Source organism: Lipophrys pholis, assembly GCF_963383615.2.
Source record: "Lipophrys pholis genome assembly, chromosome: 4".
NCBI lineage: Eukaryota > Metazoa > Chordata > Actinopteri > Blenniiformes > Blenniidae > Lipophrys > Lipophrys pholis.
This window is the reverse complement of record NC_137637.1, coordinates 14651280-14674167: the sequence shown is the minus strand read 5'-3', so window position 1 is coordinate 14674167 and position 22888 is coordinate 14651280. Positions and strand designations below refer to the sequence as shown.

The following is a 22888-nucleotide window of genomic DNA, read 5'->3' as shown; positions in this document are numbered from 1 at the left end:
ATTACTTTTTTGTCTCTAATGTTCACACCTGAGTGTGGGGAGGTCAACACGCCTTCGTCTCCCACAGAGCTGAAGAAAACATCCAAACTTTCTTGGTCAGAAATGTCTATCAGTTCCATCTGATCCAGAAGGTCCACATTCACCTCCATTGATGAGACGCTGCCAATGGGAGCTGGAAGAAGAGAAAAGAGTGGCAGTCTATGCATCTGTCCACAAAAACTCATGTGAAATCCTTCCCACTTCTACTCACGTCTCTTGTAGTCCCTGATACAAAGATGAGCTGAGGACAGGTAGACGTCCACATCATGCTGGAAGACTTCTTCAAAGAAATGCTGCCTCTCCCTGAGCTTCAGCTGCTGTGCTGCATCCACATCTGGCAGCCTCTGGGCTCGCTCGGTCTCCGCTGCCAATCACAAAGAAGGGACAAGACTAAAGAGTGTCCAACAGACTAAGACTGTGTAAACATCATAGCTGAAGTTTGGAAATCAGAGACATCAGACTGTGAATGAAGTAATACAAGTCAGAGATCATCTGGTACTGCATCCTGAGATATTAGAGGTAAAAAAGGCAGAAGCCAGAAGAGGGAGACCTTGAGCTACAAGTGAAACATACAGAAACCTGAATTTGGTGTGTATTGTCACTCCACGTGGAAATGAAGCCAATTAAGACTCAGGTTTGAGTTTTTTTTTTTTTTTTTCTATGAGGACATAGTTTCTTCTGGTAAATTCTATATATGATTGCTATGCAAAAGAAAGCCGTCAGTTCTCTTTTTGTTTACCCACATAATCTCATTTCCCCCCTCAACAGCTTCACTGTAATAAGGCTGAGTGCAATACCAATGTGAGAAAATGGAGGGGTGATTTGTATCATAGTGTGACAGCATTAGAAGTGAAGAGAGGCAATGCTGGAAGCTGTAAATACTGTAAATACCAGAGCCTGACTGACTGTACATGAAACAGCACAGGAAATGGTCACAAGATGAGAGTCATTCAAACAGAGAAACACCAGGAAGAAAACCAATGACATAAAATTAAATATGTAAAAAGCATTCAGCCTTTTGATAATCATGATGATGATGATGATGATGATGATGATGATGATGATGATGATGAGGCCTCCAAGTCTAAACTGGGAATAATGGGATAGTCTCAGCTGAGAGCAGCAATCACAGCAGCTCTATAAATACACCAGAGAGTGATGGACAACAGAGGAAGACAATCGACTCAGGAAGTTAACAAGGAATACCAGGAAAAGAAAACAATGCTGAAAGTATCTGCTGTTGCTGGTGAGAGGAAGAGACTGTCTTTGTTACAAGCTCTTTTTATGCTCTCATATTGCACCATAAAACCTTGATCATTGCTGCTTAATCTGCTAATTCAGTGAGTCCCAAAACTGCAGAGTTGGCATAAAAGCAGCAACAGGTCATCTTCTTTGGATTGCAGCATCAGCGCAGTCGTGCCCAGGCACATGTCAGGGATGGAAGTACGACACGAGCCTGTCACTGCGTCTCGGCTCTTCCCCGTTTGACAGGCTGCCTCCAGGGTGCAGAGACTCTGCTGGAGGACGGCTTCAGAGAGGACACAAAGAAGACAGACCTCAGGGTCCTTCTGACAGCAACTACAGGTACTGTATACACTATGTGGGTATACACAGAATCACAAAATATGAAAGGAGGAAAAAACACAAGAATCTAGAAGCAATCTGAGAGAAAGATAGCACGGTGTACATATCTTTCTTGGAGGGATATGAGGCTCCTGGGGGTGGAGAGTTGACTGTCCTCCGACCGGGGCCTGTTCGGGCCTTCGCTTTTCCTGGTCCGGGGCGCGGGCGGCTGGGGCCATCTCTGCCTTGCCGGGTTGGGTGGGCCGGCTCCCGGGGGTGCGGGGGGCCTCGCCGCCGGAGTTGGGGGGGCTCTCGGCCAGCTCGGCCCGGGGGCCCTGTTCCGGCCTTTTCTCGGCTTGGCAGCTTGGGTCCTTCTCTTGTGGGCTCCTCTTGCCTGGGGGGGATTCCTCTCTGCATTCTCCGTCGGGTGCTTTCCGGGCGGGGGCGTGGCTCTCTGGGGTGGTTCGCTGGGGCCTCCCCGGGCCTGGGGGGCTGCCGTCTGCCGGGGTGGCGGTGTCCGGGCCCGATGGCCTCGGGCCCCGGGGTGTAGCTACGGGTCCCCCCACAACAGTTCCGGCCACGCCCAGTGGACAAACCACACACACACACGCACGCACGCACGCACGCACGCACGCACACACGCACGCACACAAACACACACACACTTTCACTCCTCACGAAAGGTGCTTCTGAAGTTGCTTGTTCTCTGTCATCATTTGCTCAAACTCTAAAAATCATGTTCCTCTTTTGTTGTCACCTCTTTGTTAATTCATGTTCCTGCTTCACGTTACTGTCTAGATAGAGCTGCTCAGGCTGGTTAATCTAAGAAATCATCTTAGTGTCTAGATAGAGCTGCTCAGGCTGGTTAATCTAAGAAATCATCTTACTGTCTAGATAGGGCTGCTCAGGCTGGTTAATCTAAGAAATCATCTTAGTGTCTAGATAGAGCTGCTCAGGCTGGTTAATCTAAGAAATCATCTTACTGTCTAGATAGGGCTGCTCAGGCTGGTTAATCTAAGAAATCATCTTAGTGTCTAGATAGAGCTGCTCAGGCTGGTTAATCTAAGAAATCATCTTACTGTCTAGATAGGGCTGCTCAGGCTGGTTTAATCCAATAACAGTTATAAAGTATTTGGATCAGTGTGATAACTGCAAATAATATATGTAGCACAACAAGGGTATTGTATGTTATCCCCTCCCCCCTCCCCCTCCCCCTCAACTTCTCTTCTCTCTCTTCTCTTCTCTCTCTCGTCGTGTACAGCAGCCATGCCAACTTCTGATGGAGGAGGCAACAGGAGGAGACTCCAGGTCTCTCCCTGTTGCAAGACCAAAAACTGTTCTGACTCCGAAGGCTCTCAATCACATCATATTGTTGGCCCAAGCTGCCGAACAGGACAAGAGAAAAGAAAAAAAAAAGAAGAAAAAAAAAAGTACATATCATTCTTGACGTTTTATTTTCCCACTTGCATCTATGTTCTTGAGAAGAATTTAATCTAATCAAACACTCGGGTCAATAATGCTGACGCCTTCTTCTTTAATCTTTACTTTTTTACTTTGTTTCCTGGTTTTTATCAAATATTTGAATCCTTGTTCCATCCTTTTTTCTCCCAAATCCAATGAGTTGAGAGTTGAAGTGAAGTGCTCCTTGAAATATGTTGACTCGTCGGATGTTTTTTACACATGTGTTGGTTATGTGACGTACATCCTCCAGTCTTAGACTTCTGACACCTGAGTGCCTGCTGGCTGACACATCAGCTGTGAAAGAAGCTTTTTAACTAAATATTCTGCAGTTCACTCTGGAGTGAACAATTTACTGCTCAACGTTTTCTCACAAGGAGCAGCACTTTGATGTGTAAAGTCTGCTCGTCTTCTAGGTTTCCACTTTGAACCATTTTTCTATCACCTCTTTAGAAGAGACAGGAAGCAGCCATCGCTTCACTGCAGGAGGGGATGTTAGCGATCACAATCATGCGTCGTGCGAGCATGACGTTGTTGTCAGTGTACCTGGTACAAATGTTTTTTTTCTTGACATGTTACAGAAAACACTCCTACCCCGAGGAGACTTATGCATATTGTCTAGTTTGATTATTTCCCCAGGACACTGGGTGTTTGAGCTGCTGCCCTCGGGCAGGGAGACTCAGGGTCCTGAGGTCACGCATTACCAGACTCAGGCACAGTTTTTAGAACACAGCCTGCTACTGACCCACTTCTGCTGATACTGAGCCATCATACTGCTCATTTACCCGGCTCTTTTATTCTGCACATTTTTATTTAAATATTTGTTTATACATTATACACATTTATTCTTATAGCATCTATGTTTGTACAGTCTGGCAGTGTGATGCATTTGGTGAGTTTAATGTATTGTATTGTGTGAGTGAAATGCGTATGCCTATCATTGTATGTCCTTTGTTATTTCTCTGCGGTGAATGAGGGGTGGATGAGGGGCGAATTTCATTGCGCTGCCATACTGGTTTGATTTGTACAACGACGATAAAGATTTCTAAATCTATTGAGGCCGAGTCCCATGGAGCGCTTAAGGTTGACTACAGTTGTATATCCTGGTGTTGATTTTTTTCCCCTCTCCCGATCCAGTTCTTTTTTCCGTTGAATCACCTTAATCGATATGGGTTCCCCTCGCTGCAGACGACCCCCGTGACCTCTGATTAGCACAACTACTTACATCGGAAAATCTTGAGTGTAAAGAAAAAGCTTGGCTGCTGTGTCCACCACTGATGAGGCAACCCAGTCTCGCAGCAGTTTGTCAAATGGTCATGAAATCTATTGATTTCAAAGTAATACATTTCAGTTGGACGTATCTTTCATGTCTGGGTCACATTTTGTTCCTATTAGACAGCTCATATGCTGTGAAGTCTTTGTCTTTCTTTTCTCTTGACAATCAGGTGTTGACTAATTTTACTGTTCTAGCCAATCTGCACTGATAACAAGTGATGCCAGGAACACATTAATTAGTAAAATTAGGTAATAACGCACAGTGATGCTCGTAATGCGTCAGTTAGTAACACGTTACTCTCATATGACCACTTTTTTCAGTGACGAGTAATCTAATGCGTTACTATTTCCAAACCAGGAATAAGTTTAAAGTTAATTCTCCAAGTCACTGTGTGTTACTATTGCAGTGTTCCACAGGACGAGTTTCTTGTCTGTAAAGCCACTTTATTATTGAACCGAACCGGGCGTTCCTTCCTCCAAATGGACACAGGCATTGCTACCAGTGGGGCATTTTGCTATGGGCGAAGTGGGCAACTGCTCGGGCTCAAACTCTTTTTTTTAACTAAAAAGCAGTGTAATGTGATTCAGCCAATCGTTGCAGCGCATGCATTAATCTTTGAATTTCCTGTTATTACAAGTACATTTTTCTTGGTGACCGCGTAACTTACTGATAGTGATGAAATATGAACCGCTTTTTGCAACAAAAAAAAAAAAAGAAAAGTGACTAAATCACTGAGGCCTTCACTCTAAACCACAACAGCCAACGTATCGTTTTATTATGGCATCTCATGGTGAGCGATGATTATTGCCTATTTGGTGTATGAGATCTGAATTCGGACTCCTGGTTATCTCGATGCAGTGTTTATTAATATGTCATTAGATGCATTGAACCAAATCATTTTCTTTCAGTGGAGGTTTTGTTGACTGGCAGCAGGAGTTAGTGATCTTTGTGCGTGAAGCCTAAATAAAAACTTGCTGTGTGTTTTGCTTCCTGCTGCTGTTGACGCTCCCTCAGCGACATACTTGTGTTAAAGTTTCCATTCAGTGTTTATGTGGCAGGCTTGTAAACCTTTCATCTTCATCACTTTGGCTAAATTTCTTGTGTATTGTGTCGCATAATATTGTTTTAAATAGCAAAGCTTTTACTGTGTGTGCGCGACTGTTACGTGCGCGGTGCGGTGCGCACATATTGTCGGCGTTACAGTAGAAAATAAACTAGTGATCCGTAAATTCCACAGCACCGTCACTATAAGATCAAGCTCCCCCATAGCACCACCAAAAAAAAAATCTCTGGCGCCGCCACCATCCACAGAGAAAATGTTCTGCCATATTTCCTGGGGCCGGGGAGGAGGAAGTGAAGGCTCTGGTGTTGTCTGCACGCTGTGTGTCTGTTGCTGTAAGAAGTAAGTGAGCGCTGCTTCCGGGTGTGTGTGTTTGAGTGTGTTTTAATTGGAACCATCTCACCCCGTGGTATCATCCACTTGGAAACAAACATGGCGGCCACGTAGTGGTGTGACTCGTATTCTAGTTTTATCGTCCATATCAGTAGTTTTATAATTGAGACTCACCGATGCATCATCAGTCCATATTTATAGTCACATTTATAGTGTATTGCTCTCTGCTCACGTCTGTGTGGTTTCATTACAAAATCAAGCGACAGCGCCCTCCAATAAGTTTGGAGTACTTAGTACTTAGTACTTACGCCTCACTAAGTACATCGTTGTCAGTGTGCGCTGCTGCAGTATAAAGGCACTCCTTTTTTTTTCTGCTGATCAGGTTTTCCATGAACTCAAACATAGATGTTACCCCGTACATGTCAGTCGATGTTAACTTCATTTAAATACAGTGCAATTATAAATCACACCCGCCACTGGTGTCCATGCCTTTAATCATACTTGCTTTCCTCTTGAGAGCACTCCTCCACTGCATACAAAGGCCTACCTTTGCATCACTGCTCCCTCTGGTGGAGCTCAACCATGATAACAACAAACATTACACAGAAAATAGATGGAAATGAAAATGAAGTAGTTCCAGTCTGCATGTCGTCCAGCTCCTGCTGCACATTGTCTTCGAGCCACAACCACTGCAAGGCTGTCACACAACAACTTCAAACACCTAATATTCAAATACATGTACACACTTTTCATTTGAATCTTTGACCTCCATCTTGGTTACTGCTTCTCATCTTCACTGAAATTAATTTTGTACACTTCCAAATACATTATGTCTTTACTTTTAAATTATCTCTACTTGTTGAAACATAAAATGGCTTCTATAAGTGTGGTTTCATTTTTTTTTACTTTTTTAAAGAGATCATATTGGATCATCGGAGCTGCATTCAGAATCGGCTGTGTCTGTGTAAGCTGGACTGTCTCTGCCCACACATGCCCATCTTGGGAAGAGGAGGAAGTACTTCCTCTCGTGGTGCCATGTGCCAGAGCAGAGCTGCCTGTGGGAGGGTCAAAGGGAGGGCCTACCTTGATTGGGATTGGCTGAACCCCTGATGACAATAAGGTTTGATTTCTGATTCGCTCATTGGAGCAACACACTTTCTGAAAATTAAAACAAGCCAGGGAGAGAGATGACAGACTTTCTTCACTTCTCGGGCGTCATTCCAGGTATGGTGACGCATATTACTGTTAGAAAACCATTAGAAAGTGCATTTTGCATAATATGTAAAATTTTATTTTGTATTTATTTTGTATACCTAACCTCTTTGTATACATTATATTCATGTATATATATTGTATACATCTTTATATTGGTTCAGTTATGTGCTTTTAAATAAGTATGTTTCTTCCATAACTTCATTCAACAATCAACTGGTCCTACAATTGGTCTCAATGTAGTATTTAGAAGTCCAGCCCCAGGCTCAGGAGAGGCTGAACCAGCTGCTGAAAACGGTCCTAGAGGAAACACTGGATTTTAACTCTGAGGACAATTACAGCAATAAAGTTACACTTTTAACAATATATATGATGTCTGCTGTCATTTTTCAGTGCATTGAGAAAAATAATCGAAAATCGAATCGAAACTCGAATTGTTTTTGAAAAAAAAAGTGTTTTTCTTTTCGTGGTCAAATCACCCAGCCCTATCATGACCCTTTTTTTTTTTTATCAAGAAACAGATGTTTAGACAATATTGAGCTGCACGCTGTAATGACAGGTTGTTTATACACAGAATGTCATAACATTTAGTCTTACATGCTGCAGCTGCCAAATACTGTGTTTGTAGGTAAACTGCAAAGTTTTGTAGGAAGCAAACAAGTGTCCCTCTTCGCCTTGTGAATGCAGTCTTCTTTATTTGTCTTTAGTCTTTTACATCCTGCTCCAACACACTGTATCCAAGGTTGTCTCAGTACTTCTGCGCAGTCTGCTAATGAGCCATTCATCTGAGTGTGTAGGAGCAGGCACTCCACAGATAGAATTGAATTCAATAAATGTACTGTACTTCATCCCTGCCTGACATGTTGCTTTGCTCCAAACAAGCTTTCTGCAGAGGTTGAGGAGCGCACCGTCATTAGGTTCATGTGTTTTGAAGCTTGAATACACATATAACATGCAGGTCAGCTGATGCAACACCACTGATATGCTTTAGTTTTCTGTCAGCATGTTTGATCTAGTTTTCTGTGTACTGTGTAGCCACTACGTGTTTTTATATGGCATTTTCAACCCAATAACTGGAAAAATGTCACGACCTGTACCGCTTCCTTAAAGAGAGATATCTCAGCAGCCTCTTTTGAGTCACACACCACAGTACATGTTTCATATAAACTCACGTCAGCCGGCTCAGGATGTTCATTCAGAGGCTGACCAGAATGAGTGTTGTTGTAAAGTCCACTGAATGATGAATTAAACTTATATGTGTCATCGGAAATAAATCACGAGTCTGTTGTCTACGTACCTCTCTTGCCGCCTTCAGTGTCTCCTTTATCAAAATAAAGGTATCACGGTGTTTCAGTCAGGAACTGCAGCATCACTAAGTGCAGGAGGGCAGGAATACCACCAACAGCCTAAAGATATGGCCACATTTCATCTGTGCCCAGAATCTCCCTGAACAAAGCCCAAAATAAGGACAAGAGCAAAGAATGAGATGTGGCAGGTGGTGGGAGTCGGACAAACAACTGTACTTTCCTCCGAAGCGTAAAACAAGGTTACGATTGTTGACAAATTAGTCAACATCTTTATATCCTCATCACATTAATACATAATTTAACGTTTGTCCCAGTGTTTCAATGAGAGTGGATTTGTGTTTAAAATTTTACATATGAGCAAACGCTTCTTACTTGATGCCAACAATCCCACTTTCCTCACGGTGATGGAAATTGATCCTGTGAGGGTCAAAAAAACCTCTGAGTTTGTTTTGGCTAAATGACGCGATGCGATGCGTGCAACCCTCCTATTCCTATCAAATTTGACTCACCTTTTACTCTCAGGGTCAGTTTGACCCTCATGCTTGTTTAGTTCCCAAAAATGACACAAAATTGTTGACCAAGTTTTTTAGTCAGACACTTTGTTTTTTTGTTGAATACATAAATAACCCCTTGAGTCAAAGAGGTTTTTTTTGTATTGTTTTTTATGTTTAGGATTTTTTTTTTTGCATTTATGCTGTTTTGTATGGTTTTTTGGTTTGTTTGTTGTTGAAATTAAGGGCGGGGGTGTGTGTAGGGGGGGTTTACATGTTTGAAAACTCACCGATTTGTGAAACAGAAAATCAGAATAAGTGCATAAATCAGATAGTTAGAACATGGGACAGTTCTTTATGCCCAGAGTCAAGTATCTAGTCTGCATTACTTACACAGGATGTACAGGGAACATGTGCATGCTCCTTACAGACATAGTTCTGGCGTAGCGAACATCCGAGGAGCTGCTACAGATGGTAAGTGGTGTAAATGTGCTCCGTGTGCAGTGATGCACGATACTCTCATGAGATCACATTTTTCAGTGCAGTAATCTAACGTGTTACTATTTCCAAATCAGTAATCAGATTATAGTTACTTCTCCAAGTCACTGTGCGTTACTATTGTAGGACGTTGGAAAGGAAGAAGAGTTTCTTGTCTGTAAAGCAGCTTTATTACTGAACCGAACCGGGCCGCGGCTTCATTCTCCTCCAACCACACCACACCACACACACACACACACACACACACACACACACACACACACACACACACACACACACACACACACACACACACACACACACACACACACACACACACACACACACACACACACACACACACACACACACAAAGTCTTCTTCTTCTTCTTGGTTTAACAGCAGTTTGGATCCATAAACTTTCATTACCACCATCTGCTGGTTTTTATTTATCTACATTGTTTCCCACCACTCTTGTCCCTGATGACGGTTTCCCTCACTTTCTTATCAGCAGCTTTTTCATCCCTGCTGACTGTTTCCCTTCTTCTTCTTCAGATCTAATGTGTACAGTTGAGCAGTCTCCCCTCGCTCACCGAACCGGCCCCCCTTTCTCCACTCTCAGCCTATCACAGGCCAAGTCACTCTAATGGTGTGTTCAGGTAACACTAAATAATCAGAACCTACAAACATCATCAATAAACCTTAACATTGGAACAAAAACACAACTGCAGAGATGTCACACCATTATTGTACTTTTCCTGAGTAAAAACATATATTGGCAGCAGGCCCCCCAATACAACAAAACAGGTTGTATTTTTTATGTTGAGACAGTCGAGGGCCTTGTTGGCAGCTGCCAAAAGTAACTAAAAAATAACTTGTAATGTAACTTAGTTATTTAAAAAAACAAAACAAATTATCAAGTAACCGTGGCAACACTGTCCGTGTGCTTAAAGCCTCTTGAAGTTGCAGGGTGGACAACTTCTTATCTAATCTACTGACAAATTCTCACAGCACAGATTTTATTTTCCAATCATCTGAACTCTCCGGAGGGTCATGCAGTGGTGCAGAGGTTGGCACTTTGAGCTCACAATTAACATCTTGGGTATGGTAAACCTCCTGGGCTTTTCTGTGTGGGGTTTGCATGTTTTGCCCGTGTGTGTGTGTAAATTGTCTCTATAGGTGTGAATGTGTGTGGCTGTCTGTCTCTGTGTTTGACCTGCGATGGACTAGAAACCTGCTCTCACTACCCTGAAGAGGATAAGGTGGTATAGATGGAGGAATAGACCCTCCAGAGTCTGTGTATCTAGTGTCTTGTATACATACAGCACATATTTTCCCTACAGTAACAAAACCTTAGGTAAGTAAATTGTATAAAAAAAATACTTTGGTTTTGGCCAAAAACTGCACTTATGTGTGGCAATAAAGACACTTGCATGGGATTTTTTTTAGATGTGTTTGTGTAATTATTAACAGATATAGACTTTAATCGTGAGATTTTGAAATGTTTGAACTTGGAGGATTCTTAAGTTCAAACGGATGAGTTATGCTGGGGAAAAAAACCCTCTGAGAGTTAATTTACACCTTAAATGGAAACCGATCTACTTGAATGGTGTGAATGGATTAATTTGAGTTAATGCAGTGATAGATTTGTAAAAGCATATTTCTCTTTGTACCCAGAACTAAGAGTCTGCATTAAAAGGGATGCATTTGGGCACCCACTCCACTTTTTGTTGAAATAGTGCTGTCTTAGTTTATGGTTTATGAACTGCACTGAAGAAGCAGACGTTGAGGAGAGCAGTGCAACCCAAAGGACAACCTGAGATAAATGTTTACATTGGGATACAAAGAAGTCCTATATGGACCCCCTCTACAAAAAGAAACATGTGCCAAAAAAGATTCTGGGTCTTCTGGAGCAAAATGTAGACCTTGGCTCCTGTAGGCGAAAAACACATTGAACATACGAATGTCAAATACCTGCCGTGGAAATGCAGCTAAAGGAAATATAAAGAAAGAAAATCTCAAAAAGCTTCTTTTCTGTTATCAGTTCAAAAGACAGCACCTTTTAGTGCCTTACTCACAAAATTGCATAATTTTTGAATGTATAGACCCACTGGTCTATACATTCAAAAATGATCTAGGGTCACTCGTCATCCTACAAAAAAAGAGCCATCGGAATTAGATATGACATTTTGAAAAACACTTTTTTTTCCCAAAAGCATAAAAATGGAGTCCCAAATAGCACTTAAGGATAACAAATTAACAAATAATTTACATAAAGTCTTTCATTTTTATCTGAGGTGAACGTTAAATGTATAAATTCACAGCCAGTGAACAACAATGTCAATGTCCTGTATAACCATTTTCATAATGGTAAAACTATAAAACTTAGTGAAAATGAAACCAAACTACGTCCAAGCACCAGTTTAAAAACAAATATTAAAACTACACATTTTCTCAAGGTCCAAAGAAGAAGTTGCTTAGCACTCACCTGGACTGTTGTATGCTTGTATTTAAATTTGATGTTGTTATAATTTGGATTATTATTGTCTCAAACTGTTTATATGGCTTACTTGTTATATCCCTCTTGTATTTCATTTTCTTGTTTATTATGCCATTTCTCTTGATGGTATATTGTCCGTTTTAGAATATAATTTATTTCAATTTTCTTTTTAAGCCTTTTCTTTTAATATTGAACTGAATGTTAATGTTATATTTTCTAATTTCTCAAAAGTATTTAAATTGAATTATTTGCATAATTTATTGACGTTTATTATATAGTAGCTTTTATCAATTTTAACATGAATGCGTTATAAGCCCATATAAGTCATAGTTTTATATTCCACATGGACTTGTATTCATGTCTTATAATTCTGTCTGTCTTTACTGATATGTCGGAAAGAGTTACAGAAAATCTTTCAAGAGAGATATGTGAGAATCTTTAGGTGAATGTTAATGATTCTTTTTCGTTTCACCCTCAGAATATAAATAAATGGTCCAAAGTCTCGTGACTGGAACAGATTATAAAAACCAAATTATAAAATGACACCAAAATCATATCAAAGCATCCACCAGTGTGCATTACATAGTGCCTTTTTACCCATTTTAATATGAGCGCATTAGAAGATCATTTAATCATATTTTATGATCGATGTGTAATATCTTTATATTACACATCGATCTATGCTTATTTGTATTTCTCTCTGATATTTCTGTCTGTCGTAACTCATAAACAGATTTATAAGCCGGTTTATCTCACTGTTTGCATGTTTAAAACTCTTCTTTAGTTGCTGTCCCTGCTCTCTTATCTTGACTAAATATTTGACCTCGTTGAACTAAAACCCTTATAATAGGGTAAAATAGTTTCTCTTTTCAGTGACCGATTATTTTTTTGACGTACACACACATCTCACCATTAAGTGCACCATGAGATTGGATTTACAAATAATCTACTTTCAACGTCCGATCCAACACAGGGTTTCCCAGTCCTCCCAGCGTCTGTTAAATCTACCCTGAACCACTGTAAACCACTCCTCCCCTCCCCTGACGCAGCGCCTCAATAAAACCCATTCCCACGTTGCCACCAAGAGGAGCGCATGGCTGCTTATCACACCGAGCCAGTGCGTCCGAGCAGATGGTGAGGGAATGGTACTCGGCGTTAAATCAGGTGATGATTCTGTGTGTGCGTTCACTTTGTCTGCACTTTTTGGGTGTCTTTATGAAGAATCGGCACCTCCGGTTTTCACTCTCGACTATCCAAACCCGCGCGTAAAATCAGGGCAAAAATGGTGAAATGCGCTTTGGCAACAGTGACGACCCTGCTGTCCTGGGGTTACTGCGTGTTCGCCGTGCGGGCCACCTTCTCTAACTTCTCGGTGGACACCGAGTTGCACTCCAGCAGCTTCATCCAGGGGCGGCTGCGGAGCCAGGAGCGCAGGGAGATCCAGCGGGAGATCCTCTCCATCCTGGGGCTGCCGCACCGGCCGCGGCCGCACGTGCACACCAAACACAACGCAGCCCCGATGTTCATGCTGGACCTGTACAATGCCATCTCCGCAGACACACCGCCGCATGGATATCCACTGCACAAGCCCGCTTTACCCACAAAGAGCTACCCAGTGGTGACCCCACAGGACAGCCGCTTCCTGGACGACGCAGACACGGTCATGAGCTTCGCCAACCTGGGTAAGAGAAGCCCACTTCATTCAGTAAGCCTCCAATCCTGGATCTGTAAAACCTGAGCTCTGCAAGTTTTAGATGCGTCATTGCTCCAGCACACCTGGTCAGTGATCACCTGGCTCCTGCAGAGATCAGCAGTTTCTTTCGGGTCTTTTTAAGTTGAGAAGGGCCACATTTAAAAAACAATAACAATAATAAATAAATATACAAGTCAGGGTTTACCAAGATCCAGAATTAGCTTATGGTTAGTTAGTATGAAAATAGTCTCTTAAACAAGAGCAATCAGTGATTTCTGACCTCTGCCAAGGGGAGACATGGACACAGAGAAATGACACATTCCACATCCAGACCAACTGCCGTTATTCATTTGTTTAGTTCCGTGATCACGTGATTTTATTTAGTAATTTGAAGGAAAACAAGAAAAGACAATATATTGCAAAATTAAACTTTTCTGTTGTAATAATTATTTTGATCTGGATCACCACCAACATTTAATCGGTTCTTCCTTTGATCAAAAGCCACCTGTGTACCAATTTTTATTGAGACTCGCTCATTAGTTTTTCAGATATCTTGTTAATATACGCGGATGATCTTATAACCTCCTTGGCGGAGGAAATGACAGAATACCATATTTAATGTGCCCACATCTTTCATCATGTAAATATGCATCAAATATGAAGCTACAAAATAAGTCGGTGTGGGGTTTATTGTTAAATATTATTATTTTTAATTATCTTTTTTTCTAAATTTGCATGTTACTTCTGAATGTCATGGAGCTTTGAGCAACTTTTCCATTTTAATTATCAAGCTTAAGAAACAAAGCTTCACATGTTGGTCTCCTTACAGCGATTGCACCACAACCAAGTGCATGAGTCAGTAATAGTTCATTGTGTCTGACATAGTGGCTTTTGGGTCACTTTCTTCACTAGAAATCAAGCATTGTGCATTCCAAGCTGTAAATGTTATGACAACATGCGTGTATCCGATTTCCCCTGAATCCTTTCAAAGCCCTGGGGGAGAGGGTTTAGCGCGGCTTTGGTTCGCTTGATCAGGACTTGAACAGGCATTTCTAAACCCCTGAGCAGCGAGGGAAAACCTGCCCGAGATCAACATGCATTCTGCTTCCAAGTGTGTTACTTCTGTACTAATCCTGGTCGGTGCAGGTGCTGGCTACGAATGCGCTGCACGAATCTCTCCGCACAATGGTGAAACTTTGCACAAACTCCAAAACTATGGGACCTTTAAAAACGTAATTGTGTTTTGTTATCCCTTTTGGACAATTTAGTTCAGCTCTGATATCCCTGGGGGGAAATGAGGGAGTGCGTCGTGCCTGAACCATGCAGTTATACCCAAAACCATCTACTGTGGCTGCATGGGTTACAGGTCCATGTGAGGAGAAAAAGTTTGTCCTTCTATGTCTCAAAATGGTTGTTTTCCCACTGAGCTTAAACTCAAACCTTCACATTAGAGAGGAATTTAGTCCTTTTTTTTTTTTTGCCGGCACATAAACATGTAGTTAATATAAAACATTTGGAGATTGGTTGAAAGTCACAAACATAAAATTTTATGTCCAAAGTCATGAACTTTCATCTGACAGTTTGAAAACTAATGAGCTCTGGAAAGGTCATCCCTGGAAATCACCCGCAGATTTCACATTTGAAGAGACTGGCTATAACGAAATGATTTTATTTCTTAATGACAATATATTTAAAAAACAAACAAACAAACAAACAATGGAAGTGTATTAAATCTTTTGTCTCTTGCCGGTTGTGCACTTGATTAGCCAAAGTTTAAACAGGATCCCATGCTGCGCGGGAGTAACTCTGTCTTGGTGGTCTCCTTAAAATCACTTCACAAACTGGTTAATGGTATTTCCTTTCCAGCGACCACAGCTTCCAATGTGAAGGCAACCTGCTGGAGATTTTGTACTTTTTTTTTTCTTTTCTTTTTTTAAATTCAGTTGAATCAGCAACATTTATTCAGTGAGAGAACATTAACGATGTTGGAGGGAAAGGGAACAATTTAGTTATGAGGTCACAGAAAGTCTACACGCTGTATGCTTACATTATACGTGCACACGAATGTCTTACGCTGTGATAGTGCGCTGCACATTTGCAGTTTGTGGCCTGACTCTTTGCAACGCCCCGTGTCCCCCTGACTGTTTATTGCCTCAGAGGTTGGTCTTTTTTCTTTTCTGATGAAGTACACACATGTTCTCAGCATGGGCTTCTTTGTATTGATGGCAACCCACCTGTTGGCCATGACAAAAATGTTGATGAGCAACAGTTATTAGTTTTTATCTGAAATGGCTGTGTTTGAGGAACATAATGAAAGTTTTTGTGGAAGAAGTGTACTTGTCCTGCTAAGATGATCTGATGGTAAAGGAGCATAAGCAGATCAGGCAGAATAATTTATTTTTTTACACCAGAAAATCTTATTACCCCTCTCTTTAATACATTCACGTCCAAAGTAGTCGCTTTTTTTTCACTCTGGAAACACTGGAGCTGCAGTTGCTCTTCTTTCTCTGCATAAAAAGTCATTTACCTTTCTAAAATAAACCTGTAATTTGCGGCTTTTGCTGTTTTGTAAAACCGTTTGTGTAGACTTGTCAATGGATGCAGGTATTCATGGAATTAGATGCGAGAAACATGAGAGATTTGACACTACATTAACTACATCCAGTTTCATGCTTAAACCAGGTCAAATTCCACAATAATTATTATTATTATTATTTTTTATTTTTTTAAGAACTTTGTACACAAACTGGATCAGCCTAACACCCCCCACCCCCACCCCAAGTTGATTTGAAAAAAAAACAAGCGGTCGACTACTATAAAAACTGCAATAGGTTAATGATGGGTCCGTGGCTGTGTGGCCCTGCAGGGGCAGGAGCGATCTAGAGTGTTGAAATGCCTCCCAGAGGGATGTTTGCATATCTGAGGTCTGATCTCTGCAGCTAATGGTCCCTAACATAAACACACCAAGTCCTTACAAGCAATTATTGCTTTCATAAAATCACCCCTTGTTCCCCTCCGGCATTTAATTGCGGTCAAACAAATGACTAGCAGGGTTCAGAATGCACTGCTCTTAACGATGAGTGGCCCTGTGTTGTAAAAAGTGTTTTCAGAAGACTGAGTCACTCAGTGTGTGTGTGTGTGTGTGTGTGTGTGTGTGTGTGTGTGTGTGTGTGTGTGTGTGTGTGTGTGTGTGTGTGTGTGTGTGTGTGTGTGTGTGTGTGTGTGTGTGAGCTCTGTAGTGCCATGCGAAATGCTCTGCTCGTAGCGTCTGTGTCCCATGAGGGCTGATGTCTGTGCCCAGAAACAATGGTGGCACATCAGTGGGAACACTGACGTATGTCAGGATGATCTCATGGCGAGTGCCAGCAGGCAGGAAGTGTTCAAGGCTGATAATCGCTGCTCCCTCTGCACACCTCCACCAGAGACTTCCGCGGCCCTTCTCAAGGTCAAGCACATCGACTGTAATGCTGTGAAAACACGACACTGGAAAGCCGCAGGAAGCTCTGGTGTCTGGCTGACCACCGTCTTCTGGAAATTCTGAGTTTGGGAGAGTTTGAGCGCTTGGCTCGAGACTGGGCGGAAACCTCTCGGCGTCGTTGGCTCCTGCCGGTTCTCCACTACAATTGGAGTCAAATCACTGTATGGCGCTGCATTGCAAAGTGATCAGAGAGGTGTGGCTGGGCACAGGCCTTGTTAGTAAAGGCGCACATGAATGTGTGTGGCTCTGTGTTTTATGCGAGTGTGTTTGTAAAAGCACACTGGCTGCAGCGGTTTTCCGGGCTGTGCCTTAACGGGCCTTTTCTTGTGGTCAGCACATGTGTGCAATTTAAACAGGGAGCCAAACTGAGCAATGAATGTGTTTTTTTTCTCCCCCAACTTTGGCGTGTACGGGTAGATTGACTCGAGCGATGTTTAGATCAATCACTTCACTCACGGAGGCAGGATATTTCCTATTTCTGACAGCGTCCGAGCTGTGGGCAGAGTAGCACACATCAGAGAATCACATGAATCAACAGTTTTGACAGATATTGTAACCGCAAACTGTTTTGCAGTTTAGATTGTACAAAATGGTTTTCTCTTTCCTTTCCCATGTCTGTGCACACAGTCTGGGTCTTCACCCGTACATGAAAAATAAAGAAATAAAATAAAATCAGGAAGCCTTTGAAAGCAACGTCCTCTTCTCACCCTTCCTTCCTCTTATTCCAACAGTGGAACAGGATCAGGATCTTCTGTTCCATCGCCACACCAGAGAGTTTCAATTCGACCTTTCTCGTATACCAGAAGGAGAGGCCATTACGGCAGCAGAGCTCAGGATTTACAAGGACTTCATTCAGGAGCACCATAAAAATAAAACCTTCAGAGTCAGTGTCTACCAGGTGCAGCAGGACCCTGTTAACAGGTGAGGATGTTCCCTCTTTTTGCTTCTATGTTCTTTTATTGGTAACTTTGGTCAACTGTCTTGTGTGCATAAACACAAACGGAAAGGGGCGTCGGGCAATGTCTGGACTCATAATATATATTATATTATTGTGGCTCACAAAAGGATCAACACGGTCATCAACAAATCAATATAGCTTTGATTTTATCGTTGATTCATGCAGCTTTTTGACTTTTATTGTAGCTGTATTGGTGTATTGGAGGGTTTTGTTTTTATTCCCCCACATTGCCAGACTTTTCCAACTTTGCCAGTGGCTGTGTACTTGTAGTGCAGGATAACTACGACTAGGATGGGTTAAGTGCAAAGTTTCCCCAACAGGGACAACACAGGCAACTTAACTGGATTACCTATCAAAAGAAGTTCTTGGTACATTGCGAAAGCATCAGGATTTATCCTACTGACTGTGTTGTCAACACTTTTGGGAAACGGTGAATGGATTTCATTTGTATAGCGCTTTTCAACTGCTCGAGCAGTCCGCAAAGCACTTTACATTGTTAATCACATTCACCCATTCACACACCAACTTTTCTATAAAATGATCTTGTATAATCATTTGTACAGCCTCTTCTAGGAAAATTGCCTTTAATTCCAGAGAAATATAATTAGAAAATGTATAATAATTAATCCTGACTAATAATTCCTTGTGATATTAGTTTTCTTTCTGTTAAACAGACCTACCCCAAAACATTAGCTGTAATATTGTGCGTTTTCATCTCTATGTGCCTATATGTAGCCCCACAGAGCTAAGAGGATTACAATTAAATTACATTTTCTGGTAGTCTCCTGCAAAAACCCTGGAGAATGAGATGCTTTATGGCGCCACACCACTGAGCCCAGTGAAAGTACTTTCATTTTGTCACTAAATGTGGTTATCTTGTAATCTTGGTGACATAGTACAAGTGTCTGGGTTTAACTGGCCTGAACACTTTGTGCTACTGTGTATTTTTCTGTGAAAAACCTGTCTGTCAGGCTTCCATCTCCCCACTGGTTATTCCTGCCGATGGTAGTGTCGGCACAGGCCCTGTTTACACAGACATTAGTGTCAATTACAGAAATGCAGTGGTTCTCTCCAGCAGCTCACTCTTGAGTCAGAACAGGACACTTCCCAGGAGACCTGCATTTATATCGCGCTGCTCCAACCACAAATAACACCGAAGGCACGCCGCGTCACACGTTTTCTGTTGCACAGGTGGTTATTCCTCCGTGTTTGGCTCTGTTTTGTCTCTCAGCTTTTGTGTTCCTTTCACACCATTTATTTTCCTTCTTTCAAACCACACACAAAATAAATTACTACTCAAAGTCCACACATCGCCCTCTTTATTCACAGCCTTCACCACCAACCCACACTACAATTTCTTTCACACTGGCTTTATGTAACGCACGTATTCTCGTCTCAGGGTGGAAAGGAGTCCTGCGTTGATTCAGAGTTCTTACTTGATGTTGGCTGTCGCACTATATGTCCATAAATTGTCTTGTTACAAAACCACGGATGCTGTGGCAATATGCAAAGCAAGATGCTAAAGAAAAAGGAGGAAACTTTCTGCCGAATTGCTTGTACAACACGGGTGATTTGCATATCTTAACAATCAACAAAGCTTCATTTATGATTAAAAAGGGGTTTGTATGCAGCCAGGAGGTCTGCGTCTGTTACAGTGGCCCTGATAAAGGCGTTGAGGACACCATTGTCCTTCTCAGTAACACAAAGGCAGACGAAAGGCAGATGTCTCCCTGATGTCTGACACTCGGCCTGTTAAACAAAACAATCGTCTGCGACCTCTGCCCTTAAGATGATGCATATCAGACCAGGCCGTTTCTTTTTAAAAGAATGTTAATAAGGTGCAGCTCTGATATTCTTCACAGCAGGAGCCTTGAGAGTGTCAAAGGGAATTTAGCAGGGAAATCACACTAGATTTTTTGAATGAAATCCATGTTTTAACTACAGTCAAATTCTCTGTTTGTTGATTCCCAACTTTATTGCTTTCAGTCTTCCAATGCACTTAAAAGAAATATCTGTTCAGTACATCATGTATGATTTCTCTTTTCATTTGTGTACATGATAGCATACCAGTTAGAATTTTTGGCAGAGAGGTGAGAAAGCGCCTCTCTGCCACTGGATTTATCGAAAGACTTCTCTGAAATTGGTTCTTGAACTTGCAGTGATTTCAGTCTGGAAACTCTTACATGTCCAACATCTTTCTCTCTAATCAGTGAAGTGAAGCTTCTGCTGCTGGACCAGCAGGATATTTGGTCCTCAGATGAGAGCTGGCTGGTATTTGACCTGACCACCACCAGTAACCTCTGGCTGGTAAAACCTGAACAGAACCTCGGCCTGCATCTGTTTGTGGAGGACATTCATGGTACGTAACTACGTTGAGGCCAGCCGACTGTCCCGCTACGTCCTGCTATATCCACGGAGAAGGTTATTGCAGGTTGCATTGCCAAACAGAAGATTATGACTGCACATCTATATTTTCTGTGTCCTCCCCCTTCAGGCCAGAGGCGGTCTCCCAGACTGGCCGGACTGGTGACGGGCAGCAGACACCAGGACCAGCAGCCCTTCCTGGTCGTCTTCTTCAAAGTCAACCAGGTGCGATTCCGCAGCATCCGCTCCGCTCATGGCCACAGGGGACGCCATTCTAACCGCTCCAAACCCCAGAGGACCGCCCAAGATGCAGCCAAGGCGGTGGAGGCTGCAACAGGTCACTGCACCCCCTAGAAACGTTCAGCACCAAAGAATTTAATGTTGCCCAAGACGTCTCGGTCCTTAACCCTTTGTCGTTTGCATGTTGTTACAGTTTCAGATGCACTTGGACTCTCCAAAGAGGGGTGTAAAAAGCACGAGCTGTATGTCAGTTTCAAGGACCTGGGATGGCAGGTATACTTCAGAAGTTTTAACATGCGGTACCTTCAAAAGTTGTTTCCTGACCTGTTTTCTGTGGTTTTCCTCTGATCAGGACTGGATCATCGCGCCAGAAGGCTATTCAGCCTACTACTGTGAAGGGGAGTGCGCCTTCCCTCTCAACTCGCAAATGAACGCGACCAACCATGCCATCGTACAAACCCTGGTGAGCATCTACCGGTCCCTCATCGAAGGTATCGTCACAATTTTCACAACTTTTAGGGTTTAATTGTGCTTATTGTCCTTCAAAGGTGCACTTCATCAACCCAGAGGCAGTGCCCAGACCCTGCTGTGCCCCCACGCAGCTTCATGGCATCTCGGTGCTCTACTTTGACGACAGCTCCAACGTTATCCTCAAGAAGTACCGCAACATGGTGGTCCGAGCCTGTGGCTGTCACTGACTGTTTTCAAACCGTCCTTTTAGGAGTTCAACAACTCTGGAGATCTGCTGAAGGACAAAAAGTTTTATACCCCGGAGACAAAAGACAATTGACTTGAGGGATGATGGAAGAGCAAGTTTTATTCTGATTGTCTAGTTTTTTTTGTTTTTTTTAAGAGTTCCCCTCTCTCGCCACCAAGTTATTGGTCACAGACGAAAGCTAAAGTAGTAATTTTGTTTTACTTAAAATGTGCCTTGGTGTTGACCTCAAAGACACTTAGCAGTGTGGAGTTACTCCTACAGCTCAAACTGAAATTTTATTGCAAACAACATCTTGTAAAAAGTTACGATTTCCCCCGTTTTCCCAGAGCTCAGATCATGTCCAGCAGCACGTATCTGGACCCGAACACCCGAGATGAGGATATGAATTATGACCTGTGTGATGATGTACACTTGATAACTGATTTCATAGCCCAGAAACGTTTGCGGCCACATTGAACCACCAAATGAACGTTGTGTCCCTGGTGAGTGAAACACAACTTTTAAAAAGCTGCCCTCTTCAACCAAATTCAGCATGCCACATGGACTGGCTCAGGTGCGAGACATCTGGCATCTCATGCAGAGGAGCTCGGGAAGAGGAGCAGCAGGTATTGTAACGATGAGTGGGATTCACACAGGCCACGCTGTGCAACTTCATCTCTCTGTGCACACATGAATCACTGCACATGTGGAAGTTTGGAAGTGGGGAAGATGTCTGATTCATCTTTACAACATGGGCACCTTGGTGCATGTGTGAGAGACGCTCAAAGCCGCGGGTGGGCGAAATGAGGCTGTAAATTTATTGCGTCACTTTTGAAAGCTTTTTATTTTTTCGTTTTACCTCAACAGTGGCTTAAAAAATAGCAATCATTTTCACTTGTGACGCTTCATGTTTCTGCAAGAAATAAATGGACGGAGAAGTCTTAATTTATGGCTCAGATTTTACACACACTTTTTCTTAAAATTTCTGCTTTGTTTTACAAATTAAAGGACCCGCCTGTGTTTCAACTTTTCTCTCTCTCAATAACATGTGGCGCCCAGCAGCAAGGAGGAATTGTTTGATTTATTCAACGTCACAGTGATCACTCTGACCCTTCAAATATCTAAACCTGCAATGAAAGATGTGTTGGGATCCGTTAAAGGGAAACAAAGCAGATTTGTTACTAGATGTAACTGTTGGCATTTATCTACCCTTAAAGGTAAAACCTTAGGCTTCTAAATGGAAAACATTAAGTTGAGCTATTCAATCACTGTATGGATGCTTTTGCTTCCAGCTTAAATCAGACCCGGCTTCTTCCTTTGCCCCTGACATGGAGGGTCATAACACAAAGACAGGGTTTCTAGCTATGCACAGAATCTCAGGGTATGCACAGTTTCTCATTACAGATAGTTTCAAATACAGTATTCGCTTTATACTCAAAGAGCTCTGAAAGTCATTTAAGATTTTTTTTTTTATTATATTACATTCTGGAGCTCCACTAATCATTTTGTGACCGTTTATATATTGTTTAACTTGGATTAATCCAGTTTATAGAGACTTTCATTTCATCTCCTGAAACAAGATGCATTTCTTTTGAAGGTTTGCTTCCCTTTAAATTCCACTTTCCTTCTAATTATACACCTTAAAGTTTTCAACAGCTTGAATCTTTTTTTAAATGACGCATTAAATGCTGCTGCTCCTTTGAGGAGACCATGTACCCATGATGAGCTGATATACGATATCA

At 42.2% G+C, this 22888-nt stretch overlaps 1 protein-coding gene across 1 annotated transcript; it reads left to right on the top strand.

Moving 5' to 3' along the window:
• Positions 1-12792: 12792 nt before the first annotated feature.
• LOC308108897 (bone morphogenetic protein 7-like) lies at positions 12793-22209 on the top strand. Its single transcript, XM_080462196.1, has 7 exons — positions 12793-13398; positions 17619-17808; positions 20056-20204; positions 20340-20546; positions 20643-20722; positions 20802-20912; positions 20998-22209. The coding sequence occupies exons 1-7, from the start codon at positions 12999-13001 to the stop codon at positions 21145-21147; spliced, it is 1287 nt and encodes a 428-aa protein (XP_080318322.1). The 5' UTR covers positions 12793-12998; the 3' UTR covers positions 21148-22209.
• The last annotated feature ends 679 nt before the right edge of the window (positions 22210-22888 follow it).